This window comes from Montipora capricornis, chromosome 2, assembly GCF_036669925.1.
Source record: "Montipora capricornis isolate CH-2021 chromosome 2, ASM3666992v2, whole genome shotgun sequence".
Lineage (NCBI taxonomy): Eukaryota > Metazoa > Cnidaria > Anthozoa > Scleractinia > Acroporidae > Montipora > Montipora capricornis.
In genome coordinates, this window is record NC_090884.1 from 400,001 (window position 1) to 415,000 (window position 15,000).

The 15,000-nt window shown below is 39.8% G+C and overlaps 2 protein-coding genes across 3 annotated transcripts in view; both read left to right on the plus strand.

Moving 5' to 3' along the window:
* The window catches only part of LOC138038338 (hemicentin-1-like), a 119,986-nt gene that overhangs the window by 7,634 nt on the left and 97,352 nt on the right, over positions 1 to 15,000 (plus strand). Inside the window, exons 4-5 of one of the 2 annotated variants that reach the window (XM_068884145.1) lie at positions 1,887 to 2,189; positions 5,569 to 5,721. The exons of the other annotated variant lie outside the window; for it this stretch is intronic. Of the exons in view, the coding sequence (XP_068740246.1) occupies positions 1,887 to 2,189; positions 5,569 to 5,721 (456 nt within the window). The remainder of the gene's footprint in view (positions 1 to 1,886; positions 2,190 to 5,568; positions 5,722 to 15,000) is intronic. 2 annotated transcript variants of the gene reach the window in all.
* Positions 13,554 to 15,000, plus strand: part of LOC138038344 (titin-like) — a 20,796-nt gene continuing 19,349 nt past the window's right edge. The window contains exon 1 of the mRNA XM_068884157.1: positions 13,554 to 13,762. Within this exon, the coding sequence (XP_068740258.1) occupies positions 13,696 to 13,762 (67 nt within the window). The 5' untranslated portion in view covers positions 13,554 to 13,695. The remainder of the gene's footprint in view (positions 13,763 to 15,000) is intronic.

Genomic DNA, 15,000 nt, shown 5'->3' on the forward strand with positions numbered 1-15,000 from the left:
ATTTATTGCGTCATTTGCACGCGCATTATCTCGCGCACATTGATAACATGGCGGATTTTTACTGACGCCAAGCTAAACCTGTCAAGGAATAGTTATTTCCTCCTGAACGAGCGCTATTTCTAGAATTGCGCGCAGTGAAATCATGATCAGTTTGGCCGTTAATTTTTTGATGGAGTACGAACAGTAAGATGGACTCGCAAAGTTTCTTTTATTTTTGTACAATTGGTCTCTCTGGAAACATGCCATTTTAGTTTCTGGAGTGCGAGTTTTAAGTTAAATCAACTGGAAATATATTATATTGCCTCCAAATTGTGCAAACAAACCGTGTCATGTACAGTAAGTAAATAAAGCCGTTTGACATACACAGATATTCAAAACATGCTTTCGTGTAACTTGCGATTTTATCAGCATCTCCTCCTCTTGATATATATGTCCTTTGTCTCATCCAGGAAACCAATATGCATCGGCTTTCATTGCCATTTGAAAGAACCAGCTATTTAGCTTTCAAAACATCAGGGAAGTTTGTGCCAAAGTACTTTCAACCACATGGCCACAGAGCTCGACAACGGAATCGCTAATTTCACTCTTTCCAGAGATTCAAACCCGATTCTGGACAAGTTATGAGATGTTTCAGATGGCATATCTCCATTTATACAAATAAAATCAAGTTGCACCGTCCACGGCATTGTAAGAACAAAAGGCAGCAATTTTTTTCGTACACTTATGGCGGATTAGTCTCGAGGACTTCGCGAGAGCTCCGCGCAATCACGATGGCATTTTCACTTCCGGCGTTTCAACAGCCAATCAGATCACGAGTTTGGTCGGCCAAAATCACCGTCCGGAATTCTTGAGAGACTTTTGGTCAGGCCCAATTTTAACGACCGACGACATAAGAGAACCGGCATATGGGCGAAGCTAAAAATTGGCCTGATCGCATGTTACTGAAAGATTATAGCTCGGACAAGCAAGTAGGCTCAAGTTTTCAGTCATATTTAGTTTTTTTTGCTAATGAAGAGAACACTTTTTGTGATTGATCAAGTTTCGAACGCTTCTCGCATAATGCGGTAAAAAAACACTTAGACCAAAGGGCATGCAGCGCGAAAACAAGCACGGTGACCCCATCTTTTTATTGCATTTTCAATGTACTGTGTATAAACATCAATTGTGCCAAGTTTGACAAAAATCTGGATAGTACGTCATTTTCAAGAGAATTACCTTAATGTGAAAGTGGACTACGTAGTCATGGGAACGACAGCTAAAAATAACCTTCCGCGCTGCATGCACGCACTCTAAAAGACGGAAGGATTGAATTTCTTACCTCACGTTCTCTTGGTTTATGGTCTAAGAAGCGTTCGAGGACTAACTAGCGGTGGGTCTATTGTTTTAAAGCCGGGTAAACCAGATGTTCTGAACAATACACTGGGCGGGCGGTCAGTAAAGAGATGGGGTTAGTAGAGATGCTGCTGGTATAGAGGATCAGACAGTGTTTGCACAACCACGAGGCCACTTTTATTATCACACATTTTGTCATAATAGTACTTGATTTTTTTATCGCACATGCGAGTGCGAGAATGAGAATGGGTTAACAGATTTGTCCCTTCTTATTCCACTTTTTTCTCCCTTAAGGATTTTAAATAACAGAAGGGGCAGAAAAAATTGGTGACTAAGATGGTCGCGGCCCCATCCTTTACCGCATATTTAAGTTCCTGTAACTTATCGTTTAAACGAGAAGTGCTGTGCATAAGGCATGATCACTTCGGCCAAGTCTTGTTGGGTTCACCCCTGCTTATGCAGAGCTCAGCATCAAAAGAGTGTAACTCTAAAGACGAATTAACTGAACATAAACTCTGATGTCTCAAACTTTGCAATTACTTCTATGTTATTAGGAAAAGACATCCCAAGAATTGAGACATCCAAAATTCGCGTCCTTCAACGCGGGGAGAGCGCCACAATTTCTTGCTCCATTACACATAAAGGAAGCCAAGCTGAGCTGCAATACATGGCATGGTTTAAGGACGGAAACTTGATATACAGCATGCAAATCAATCAAAAGTCTACGGAACTAGGCTTTAAGCCACTTGAGGTGACTACCGATCAGGTCAGAAACGCCGGCAACTACACCTGTATGTTGGCTGTGAAGCTCCATAAAGAACTCGATCTTAACGAATCGGATAGCACCATTGTCAAATGTAAGCATTGGATTGAGGTTTGAGGTTAAACTCAGTTTGTGGGTATCGCAAAGAAGGGTATAGAACGTAGTGAGACCAGCCACATGGATTCACACGAGGCCAGCCCCGTTCCCAATCCGTGAGAAGGAGGTTTCCACGTGGCACAGCTTAACGCAGTCCATGAGGCAACTACCAAAAAATAGATGCGAAGGATGAAAAGACGTCCTTAGCCAGCTTGTGGCTTTTATCCCCTTGGGGAAGGGAGCACCAAGGACACCTTTTCAGTGGAAATTACTTTGAAATGGGGTTGGGTGGCGAAAACTCCTTTTCTCATCTGTAAGAGGAGTCCGCTGACAATGACATCGCTGACGAGTATCTTTGTGACGCGGATCAAATCGAAATCTTCACTAGCCTGCGAACGCAACGACCGCCGGAAATACGTCTGCGTTCGCAGGCTAAATCTTCTCAACAGGTCTATTATTTTCGAAAATTACTGTGCTGAATTTTTTTATTACAAAAAAAAAACCCGTTGAATTCCTGAAATAAAATCCGTTTCTGGAAAGAAAAATAGGGGTCACCGAACGTCCAAGACCGTTAAATCCAGGCAAAGCTATGGCAATGGCCTTTTGCCCTATTATTTCTCATTTTATTACTTAGCGCGCGCGCTCGTGTATGACGTGGCGTGTGCATTTGCGTGCGCAGTAAGGATGCGCAGAAACAATTGGCGCAAACGTCCTTAAGATAAGACAAGATGAGATTTATTAGTTTTTCCACTAAATGGTTTTTGAAAAACTAATTACAATACAAAATACATTAAAATTAAGGATCTAAAAAAAAAGTAAACATCGAAGATCTACATCTGAACGACAAACTTTTCTTTGGCTTATTTTCGGTAATTGTCACGATCGGCGCTTCTCTTAACTGTCCACCTCAATTAAGTTCAGCGATTCATCGCTTCATTTTAAGAAGGCAACAAAGACTTCGACTTCAGTTACGCTTTCTCTAGTCCTTGCAACTCTCCAATTTATAATTTAGACGTCGACTTGCTGCTGGCCAGAAAAGGCGTGCTTGGGTATTTCCACGTCCGCAGTTGTTTACACAGTTCATCACAGCATGTATTTTCCTCGCGTTCGGCAATCTTGTGATTGGTTGAGCCGCTTTGGGGTTTTGTTAACCATAAGACTTACATCTGGAACTGTCATGGGCAATTCTTTTGTTCTTTTTGACGTATCCATGGAAATTTCCCACAGGAAATTTTCCTTTGGGCAGATCGGTTACACATAAAAAATTGCTTCCCCGTGGGAAAAAGCCACTTACCCAAGGGCAAAATGGCTAGTGTAACCGTAGCTATTAATTGCAGCTAAAAAAAAAAACAAGGAGATAGATACATCGGTCAAAACATCAGGCTAATTAATGACATTCTTGAACAAACAAAGCTTCGCAACCTTCCAGGTATACTTTTACAGCTGGATTTTCGAAAGGCTTTCGACACAATTGAATGGAAATTTATACAAAGAACCATTGAGCTTTTTAATTTTGGTGAAAGCATTCAACGCTGGCCGTTGGCAAAATCTGGATCGGACCGGATCGGATCGGATCGGACCGGACCGGATCGGATCGGATCGGATCGGATCGGATCGGATCGACAAAACCCGGACTGGTTCAATATCAAAATTCCTGCCAATAGACACATGAAATCCCTGGGTCACCAGTTAAATCATAACTCGTACATAACTCCCTGAAGAAGTCCCAGTCCCAGTCCCGTACCAGTCCGGGTTTTGTCGATCCGATCCGATCCGATCCGATCCGATTCGATCCGGTCCGGTCCGGTCCGATCCGATCCTGGTTTTGCCAACGGCCTTCAACGCTGGATTTCCGTATTTTATGTTAACACAGAGAGTGCAGTCCTAAACAATGGTTTCTGCACAAATTATTTTCGCTTGTCAAGAGGAGTGAGACAAGGCTGTCCTCTGTCTCCGTGTCTATTCATCTTGGCCGCGGAATTACTAGCGTGCAAAATCAGGCAAGATAAAGAAATCCAGGGTATAAGAATTTTCGGTAAGGAATCAAAACTAAGTCAATTTGCTGATGATACCACGCTTCTTAACAGTAATTGTAACTCGATTAACAAGGCGATTGCTGTATTGGAAAATTTTGGCGATATTTCCGGCCTGAACCCTTCGAAAACTAAAGCTTTGTGGCTGGGACCGTGGAGACATAGACAAGACAAACCCTTTGGATTTCAATGGCCAGTAAAACTAATTCGTGTGCTGGGCACTTTTATCTCTTATAATGAGAAAGAAAATGAAAAATACAACTTTGCGTTAAAATTGCAAAAATTGAGGACCATCCTCGACATATGGAACTGTCGGAGTCTTACACTATTTGGAAGGTGCCTAATAGCTAAAAGCCTTGGCATCTCTCTACTGATACACTCTATATCCAGCCTAGATGTTCCTCTCGAATATCTTAACGCTGTAAATTCGGCCATATTTAAATTCATTTGGAAAAATAAAAAGGTCAAAATTAAGAGTAAAGTGATGTTTTTTTTTGTCTACGAGCACCAAGTATATATGTTTTATCAAAATCATTGAAGTTAGCTTGGATCTCCAGACTGTTAGCTGATGAACATAAAGGTGGTGAATCTTGGACGGCGATTCCTAACTATTTTTGCGAAAGATACGGGGGCCTAAACTTCATATTACGATGTAATTATGACAAGAAATGTCTCGATCAGATTGGGCTACCTCAGTTCTATAAATTGATTCTCCTGTTTTTCTTGGAACTGAAAGAATCTTTTCCTAATCAGTCCGGCCAAGAGCAAATTTTATTTAACAACAAAGATATTTTAATCCACGGTCAAAGTATTTTTTACAAGAACTGGTACGATCGTGGCGTCTATCTGGTACATGATCTTCTCCGCAAAACAGATGGGAATTTTCTTTCTTACTCAGAAGTCATCCAAAAATATGATCTTAGATGCAACTTTCTCATCTACTTTCAAGTAGTTTCAGCTATTCCTAGACACTTTGTAGAAAGTGCGAGGGCACGGACAGATCAGATCTGCTGTTAAATAACATGTTTCAGTTTTCCCCAGAGATCTCTTTAAATTTAACCAAAATGAAAAATAGAGACTATTATTGGCTTCTCATAAATAAAGAACCAATTGAGCTGAAGGCTATTTCTAAATGGGAAAGAGACCTGCAAATTGATCAAGCAACTTTGAAAACCTTTTTTTTGCCGCGTGAAATGTGTTTGTAAAGATAACAAACTTAGGGAATTTTATTTCAAACTTTTACATAGAATCAAGCAAGGAATCAAACATTATCAGAAAGTTAATCTTCACCTTTTCATATGCCAATTATTATTTGTACTGTGCTGAATTTTGTTTTCTTTTTAGTTGCACCATGGTTTGAAAGTGGAAATAACGTGGAGGCCGGGATAGCTGGGAGAAATATCAAACTGAAGTGCAGAGCTAGAGGCTATCCTTTGGAAGTGGAGTGGAGGGTTACCAAGAAAATTAATGAAGACGAAACGATTACTTCATGTATCAGTAAGTTGCAATAATCCCCAAATAGGAACGTTTACAATTACTTTAGAGAATTTAAATGATAATTTTTATCTTACAAGTAAATGCCGGTAGTTTTCCATGATTGCTGAAAAATAGCAATAATGAGGGCATGATTTCATGCCCTCGAGACAGCAAACCCGCAGATTGTGGCTTGAAATGAGGTTTTAATTTTGCCTGGACATGACATTAGAAGAGTTCTCGCTGCTCTTAGAGCAGTGAGAACTCTCGCCTCCCTCAGATGTGGTCCGAGTTCGATACCCATACTCGGCGTCAAATGTGGGTTGAGTTTGTTGGTTCTGTACTCTGCTCCGAGAGGTTTTTCTCCGGGTGGTACTCCGGTTTTCCACTCCCCTCAAGAACCAACCTGTTATTTGATATGTATTAATTTGATTTGTGCAAGACCCTACGATTACGCTATTGAGCTTCACTCAGCGATCGTTTGGAAATAAAGGTGAATTATTTTTATGGCATCTTCAGTCCATTGTTCTTACACTTGACAATGCGGGTGTGCACTTAGGATTTGTCGGTGTGTTGTGACTTACTTATTTACATTTTCCTTATAGGAATTCATAAATTTTTTTACAATTTCTGCGTTTTGGCATAGAATCCATTTTTGGGAATTTTTTAATAAGATATTGTGTCCCTTGGTGGATTGTGGCAAAGAATGTATTCCTTGCTCCAGTAGGGTGTGACATCCCCCAAGAAAATCAAATACGATGTCCTTTTGAGTAACTTAACAGTCCTTTTTTAAGGATCCTCTTCATTCTCGCTCTTAGTTCAACGTCATTTCTCATCTTTATGTCTGTTAATTTTTAGCGCTATGAAGTAATTCTTTTACGCATATTTCCGTTGTAAACGTGTTCGGTCACGATATGACAGTAAGTGAATAAAGCAGAACAGTTTAAAATGAGATGATATTCAATTCACATCTTGAAAAGGAGACAGACATGAACTCGGAAATGACCTAACTAATCGCAGGCCTGGTCTGCGTGGTAAGAGTTTCACTCTGATATTCCATGAGACCACTTTTCAAAAACCTTTGAATCGAACATAAAATCCTCACATTGTTTGCTCCTATGAACGGCTTTTAAATGCATCGAAAACACTCTCGCCATTGATTTTGCATAGTTTTTCACATCTACGCTCCCACCACATTCTGAGCCAATCACTAAGAAAGAGGCAAGTGACTTGCTTGCTTGCAGACATTTTCCCGCGCTTGAAGTCGGCTGCGTATATTTGCGTTGCCTTGTGATTGGCCCATTTTTAAATGGACAAACTGATCAATTTAAATTGTATACAACGACATTTCTCTTTCAATTCATAACAGAAGATCGGTTATATATCCTGGTGTTGTTGGATCTCTCATCGGCGTTAGATACTGTCGATCATAGGTTGTTGTGTTCAAGATTGTCAATTCGTTTCGGCATTTGTGAAATGGCACTTGGCTTGATCTATTCCTACTTATCTGACCGTACCCAGTTTGTTTAAGTCAATGATGGTATTTCTTGATGTTTAAAATTTAGTCTATGGTGTCCCTCAGGGCTCGGTTCTCGACCAATGCTCTATTGCTCTATTGCTCTATTGCAAGATCAGATGGTTTATCCTATCACTTTTACGCCTGATGATTCTCAGCTATACGTATCCTTCAAACTTTCATCTTTGGAGGATAGGGTCTCTTGCAAATCAAAGATAGAAGCCTGTGTTACGGATATTGACTCATGGATGATAATGAATAAATTAAAGATGAATAGCAACAAAACAGAAATTTTAGTTTTTTCGTCGTCCCATCGTCGTCGCCCTGCTTTGGATTTCCTTTGATATTGTCTCAGAGACTGTGTGTTGCTCAACTACTGCAAGGAACATTGGGTTATTTTTAGTAATTCTTTATCTATGGCACCTCATGTTGCTGCTGTGTGCAAGTCTTCCTTTTTTCATTTGCGTAATATCTTCAAGATCCGTAAGTTCTTGACCGTTGATTCAGCCAAAACACTTGTCCATGCCTTAATTACGTCCAAGGTCGATTATTGCAATTCACTCCTGTATGGTCAACCTAAATTTGTTCTGCGAGATTTACAACGTGTTTTGAACTGTTCAGCAACACTCATCTATTCAACAAGTAAATTTGAACATGTCACACTTCTGTTTTTAAATCTTCACTAGCTTCCTGTTTAACAGAGAATTATCTTCAAGATCGCTCTGTTTACATTCAAAGCTCTTCATGATTCTGCTCCCAGTTACATCACGGAACTTATGAGGCCTTACAAGCCTGACAGGACGCTAAGATCGTCTAGTCATAAGCTACTTGCTGTACCCAGATTTAATCTTAAAACGTAATGGAGGTCGATCCTTTACAGTTGCCGCTCCAACCATATGGAGCACTCTTCCATTAGAATTACGAACATGTGTATATGTTTCAGCTTTTAAGTCTAAACTTAACTGACTTGGTTATTCAAAGAAACTTTTAGTTAGGACTTCTACATTTATGTATCGTTAGGGTTAGTTATTTTAGTTTTTCATAAATTTTTGTAGAGCGCCATTGGACCAATGGGAAATGGCGCTATATAAATTTATTATTATTATTATTATTATTATTATTATTTATAAATTGCCTGCATATGTTGTGATTGGACAACGCAAGGTTATTACTGCTATATTTTGCTTATACAACACGTAGTTACCATATGCACTCATAAGATAGTGACGAAAATAAACTGGGCTGCTAATAAGTTGTTTTTCACATCCTTTTGTTTTTCAGACGCGTCAACAGGTAGCCGTTTCAAGATTTCTCGAGAAGGAGTATATGATCCTTATGTGCTATCCATCGCCAACTTGAATACAACCGACGATGGAGAATATTACTGCTGTCTGGCATCAAACTGTTCCTCAGAAATCGAAGGTCGCTGCGAGAATATTCGGTTATATGTAATTGGTGGGTTTTTTGCTCTTAATAATATTCAGACTTAGCGTTACCGGTTTGTAAAAGTCATTATCAACTATCGGTGTATGCTTCAGGTATTTTAAAATTGCTTTAAGCTGGTATGTTGATTATTCAGTGACGGTCACAAAATGTGTTATCATTTTTACGGCCCCGAACGGCCCCCCGAACGGGGGGGGGGGGGGGTTTGACTCCCATGCGGAACAGACGGGGATGCTCGTCGGAAATTTTGAATTTAACCCCTAAAGGAGACCATCTGGGCGTGGCTCAAGCTTTTTGTGACCCCTAAAGGAGACCAATCTGGACGTGGCTTAAGCAAATTTTGACCCCTAAAAACAAGTTAAAAAGAAAATTTGACTTCTGTTTCTCTTCGCGTAATTCTGTGTTTCTTCGCGGAGCCCTAAACAAGACCTTGGCGGCTTAAAATAATGACGTTTTGCCTGGAACACCCTAAGCTAGACCAAAATCCAAAATTTACACCCCTATTAAGCGAGACGACGAGCATCCCCGTCTGTTTCATATGGGTTTTTTCCCCCCCCCCCCCCCCCCTTCCGGGGTTAGAATGGCAGAATTGAGTGGAAGTATGTATGCTAAATGAGTGGAAGAGATGACACTGCTTTTTTGAGAATTGTTTCGCTTGGAAACGTTTTTCATGGCTTTTCTCTCTAGCGACAAGGAATGGAAACCTTTGTATCGAACTCCTAGATTTTCTGTCACGCATGCGCGACGGGGAGGGAGCCTTGACTAATAATTCCTCTTTTTCCAATTTTTCGCATCATTTTAAATAGCATTTAGTAATATACCCGTCAAAAATATTAAGCATTGATATAACTTGAGAATAAGGAGTTGAGTATTTCGAAAACAAAAAAAGGGTTTTGTTTATATGAAGTTCTGTTCATTCGCAACTTGCTTTCTCGCTATGACATGTTCCCTTTCCAAAGCCATGGGAGGTTTGGAAAGGTTAAGGGGTTTATAAACACTTCAAATGAATGACAAGGTGTGACTGAAGGCCATTTCAATTTACTTGTTAAATGATTTTAAGATCCAAGTGGCTTTTTTTTCGCTGTTTACTGACCACTGCAAAACCTCAATGAGACATACATGTTTGGAACTTGCTCGATTTTGGCCTCGACAAAAATGTTTATTTTCAATTCTACCCAGCTATTCTGAGACTTCCGAGTCTCTCAGTCATCATTCCATTTACCGCCTGGCGTTTTGTAAACTGAAACAGATCAGAATTTGCCAAAACAGTTATTCCTTTTGTGTTCTTGGGATATGACGTCACTTAAAGCTAACGGCGTGCCAGCCCTTGGATATTTACAATAGCGAGTTGAAGCCCGAAAAGTTTTTGAATGAGCCGCGAAAGCAACCGGAAGTGATCAGTTTTTCTTTGTAACTTGTCTTCGCTTGAACTTTGAACGGAACCTTTTAGTATTCTCGCTTCGTAAATTGAAAATAACTTATATTAATCAAATCAAATCAAATCAAATCAATCACACGTTGGTTTTTGGGAGAGTGGAAAAACCGGTGTACCTGGAGAAAAACCTCTCGGAACAGCCGGCAGAGAGCCAACTAACTAAACCCACACATGACACCTAGTCGACTGGAAAATAATAATGAACTTTATTAGTCTCAAGTCTTATAGCTCAGGCAAAGTGACATACTACTTGGGGAGACTAAACCCCGCGCCACATTGGTGGAAAGCGAATACTCAGCCCTGCTACCCCGTGCATCAGCTCCCAATCCGTGTTCTCGTAAACGTGCAATTATTTTCCTTTGTTCGTCCGCCTTAATGGCACGGTTATACACCAAGTGGCGTTGAAACCTGGACTTTTCAGCCTTTAGTTGCCTGCCTTATCACAACGGACATTTCTTTTATTTACGCATATTCCATAGAACATTGATATATAGAGAATGATGCCACTCGAGTTTGCGGCTTATTTGTCAATAAATAAAATTCACGATTGAGTTTGTGTATCAAAATTGTTCTTTTCTTGTCAACAGATCCTGTATCAGATGCTACAATGGATTTGCCCTTTCGCTTACTGATACCAACGATGTTTACCCTGGCATCATTTTTGAGCTTGTAGATCAGCTACAAACGATACCTCAAAGCCGCGAGAAAGATTGTCGAAACCTTGAATAAATCAAGCAGCTGACACACACAAACTCCAACCCTGTCGTTTTGCTCTTGCCTAAAGCAAGCGTATACCCACTGACACCTTGAACAGCTGGTCTCATTAGTGTGGCATATCTGTTGCTTGCAATTGCGAGCTGGGTTCCGCTAAGGCTTTTAGGCACTGGCTACAGGTGAGGTTGACGTTCGTGTGTCTCATTTGCTTAAATGGCTCATCAGGCTGGCGGATTCTAATCCATCTTGGTGACTTACTTAAAGCCTATGTAAATAAATCATCTCACGTTAAGTTGCCCGTATAAACATTTTGTGACAAGACGTACTTGAACTACAGTCTGTCCTTAATTATACGTCGTGGCATGTGTACTTGTTAAAACCACGGTGTGCCAGCTGTATGCAGCGAAAGATTGTCTTAATGAAGAGTTTTCTGTGAGTACAAATGATTAAAAAATGCATAGAATAGCATGAATCACTTCCTTATTATGTAGAAATCATGGTTTCAATTTAAAATTTAGAAGGTCGGCCGTGAAATCGACCTATTATAGTTGAGATAGAGCGTTTCTTCAATAAAAATTGAACCAAGTTTTAAGTTAAGATGAGGTGTATTGATTTAATGTATTTCGAGTAAGGGATATCAGTAAGCTTGAAAGAGATACCGATTACTGATCTGCCTTTCGGGTATTTTTTGTAGTACTGCCCCATACGACAAGTCGGATAAATTCTTGCAAAAAACTGAATTAACTCTCAGTCTGACTTCATATCTACCCCCAAAACGTGTTTTGAGAAACCCCGGAAAAGAGGTTTAGTATACTCTATTTTATAAGCTGTGTTAATCTGTGGTTTTTGGACAGTCATGACAATAAAAATGGAGCGAATTTTCAGACTTTTGAGAATTTTGAGACGAGATGTTGCTCGTGAAGTTACTTTGCGCATTGCCTTGAATTCCTCTTTTGAAAAGTGGAGAAAACCTTTCGTTTTGCTCCGTTTGTAATACCCCATATTGGAAAGTTAACATAAGAATGGGAAATATGTCGCCAATGAAAGCAGGCCGAATCAGCCAGGGTTTCACCTTTGGGGTCTACACTAAAGGGAATTTATGTCTACATTCATGTGATTGTGAGCGCATGATTAATCTGCATCAATGGCGACAAATATCACGTCGATCATGAAACTGAGAAGGGACACCAAAACATCATCCACAAACTTGTGAATTTTCATTGTCACACGATGACGCTCTTGCGGGAAGATCCCCGGGGGGAAGATCCAACTGTGATGTTTTACTTTAGCAAAACGTGAGCTCGCAAGACACACCAAACCACTTAATAGAGATTTTTTTGAAAACACTGACGTTATACTTTAAAAGGTCAGTGACAGGTGATTGTGAAATTTACACTGAAAAACATGAAGAAAATCTATCATCAATATGATCTAAAATTGAGCTTGTGAAATCATTTCATCTGCATGAAGAAAACAAGATCTCTGTTGTCGGTCTTGCATGGAGAATAACTGATATGGCCAAATCATAGGATAGGGACGATAAAAATGAATAATTTTTTTTTGTAATAGAAAATTAACCAAGGCCTTGACTTATACCAAAGAAGAAAGATATTAAACAGTGAGCTGTCAAGTAGTGGAAATTTTAACCTGCGCACTCAGTCGTTCGCTAGAAATTTGTGGGCAAATAGCGCCGCCAATATAAGCAATAAAGGACGTTTTCCGTGTTTCTATAGCCTCATCTAAACACGAGGGCGAGTTGGGAGAATTCGAGTGCAGGTAAAATATTTTATAAAAACCACTAGTATATGCTAAAACAGTGGATAGCGTTGATTGGCTACTCAAACTTCGAATATCCTTTGCTATTCACCTCAGATCGAGCAACTCGAGCGGGATTTTCGCCCGAAAATATCAAGTTGTAATCGTTGCAGAAATAAATGAGTTCAAATTATCTTTTTGTGCTATATTAGGGAGTTTAAGAAACCACGACGGCTACGGGAACGAAAATGTCACTTCAAAATATACGTTTGAGCTGTTCTAGGTATTTCGGGATTATTCAATCTTGTTTATATGATACAATATGTGCGAAGTGTCCAATAACTGGATTGGTACGGACGGATTTGAAGTAAAGGGCGAGACTGAAAGATTCACTGCAGTTTGTCCACGTTGTCCTCAAAACCTCAAAGTTGGTAATTTCACGTAGTAGTTTTGACGAGTACGGGAGAGAAATATTAAAAAATGCGTGCCGCACGCGCGACACGATCATTTCTTCCTCTTTTAACCAATAATATCACTGCTTTTTGGCGTTGTCGTTTCTTAAACTCCCTATTACAGTCATGATACTACACTAAAATAATATGTAGTGTTTGTTATGAGTCACACTGTGTTCATAAGTCATAAGTGCACTTGTTTACGTCCACGTGACCGAGCGTGCTTTCGACTTGTTCTAAAATTTAATAACGACGTTTCTTACTTTCCTGATTTCTGAATACTTCTTGATCTGACCAGTGGCGTTCGGACGGACCAAACAAAGGTTCATGTTGTATCGATTAAGGTTCGCAGTTTCTAACCGAAAAAATGATGTGTTGATCAGGAACTATGGTTTTGCAATTCAAAACAAGGCCCAAAACCTAATGTGTTTTTTTCCGTGACCACGAATTATGCCAAGTTAAACGTCATCAATATTTGTCAAGACCCGTAGCCGATTGGACAATTTTGTTCCTATAACCAATGAACGACCCTCTCCCATTCAATGATTGACAGGCCGCGTCCTAGCACAAAAAGTCAAGCAAATAAATGTGAAGACTTGTGCTAGTGCCTTTTCTTCACGTTTACAACTCTGGCAAACGGCAACTCATAATATTTTGCCATTCGACGCATTAATCGTAGCATTATGACGGAATTCCTCGGAAGAGTGATCATTTTTGTTGTTCTATGCTCGGCAATTAGTGTATCTAATGGTAAGTTTTTGGTGATTGTCTTTTTACACCCTTTCTAGCTGTTACCTTCAACCCTGCAATTATTTAATGATTAGTTTCACTATTGAAAAATTGTAACCTAGTAAATAATTCATGTTCTGAGCAAATTCGCATGACTCATTGATGGCTTATTTCAGTCGAAAGCCCCAAAGCTTCGCGAAAGTCGAAATTTTCATTGTTTTGTTCTGGATGTTTCAACATTTTTGAAAGCTGCTTTTACTCGGCGGTTTCAGGGTAGCTGCGTAATGCTTGTCCAAAAATTCTCTCGAAACCATCACGATCCAGACGACTTCGAAATATGAAAAGATAAATATAAATCTTTCCTTAACTGACTTTTTTAGGATAAAAACTAGTTTAGCGAAAATGGAAATGTTTTACACAAATCAAACAGTTGGTGCTACAAACCTGACTGAATTATCTCAAAGGTTGCCAAATGACGATTTATTTTATTTCTTGCCAGATCAGAGTTGACTTGATTAGCTCAGGCCGGGGCACCCAACGAGAATATAGTTCAAAACAGCATTGTTAAACGTATTTTAGGGTTAGTTTCATCATATGCCGGAAACATCTCCCTGGTGGAAGCGAACTATGAAACCCGAGGAATTACAAAACAAACGCGCCCAAACGAATACATATTTACCACAAGATACAAAAATATATACTTGGGTAGTTTGATTTCACTATTTTCAGTTTTACTGACAGATGAATACTGATATAACTCGCCAAAAATTAGCCTGTTCCAGGCTCTCTCAGCGAGTGGGGGCTTGGGTCGACCCAAGCCCTCACTCGCTTTTCACACGCAGTTCTTTTCGTTTTCTCGACTATCTGAGAGCCTGGAACAGGCTAGCCAAAAATATGCAATGATATTTACGTGTTCATTTAAACGAGCCTTTGGTCATTTGCAATATGTGGGTAAATATGTTAAGTTACTTACTTACCGTGATCAAACCTTCTAAAGTTTTGTTCTTTACCAAACGTTACATTTCCCTTCAAGGCAGTTTCGAGATCAAAGCAATCCCGAGGAAAGACATGCAAGACATATAAAAGTATACTATTTATGTGTACACGTCACTGCCGAAAATAGGGGCGCCTCTTAAACTTTGAACCCCTTGGCGACAAAATAAATCCGACAATAAGTCTGTTAATTATTGACGATGGTTTAGTTTATTGGCAACTTTTCAGCTACCCTGGGTACCAGAGGGTTTTTCTCGAACCGCGAA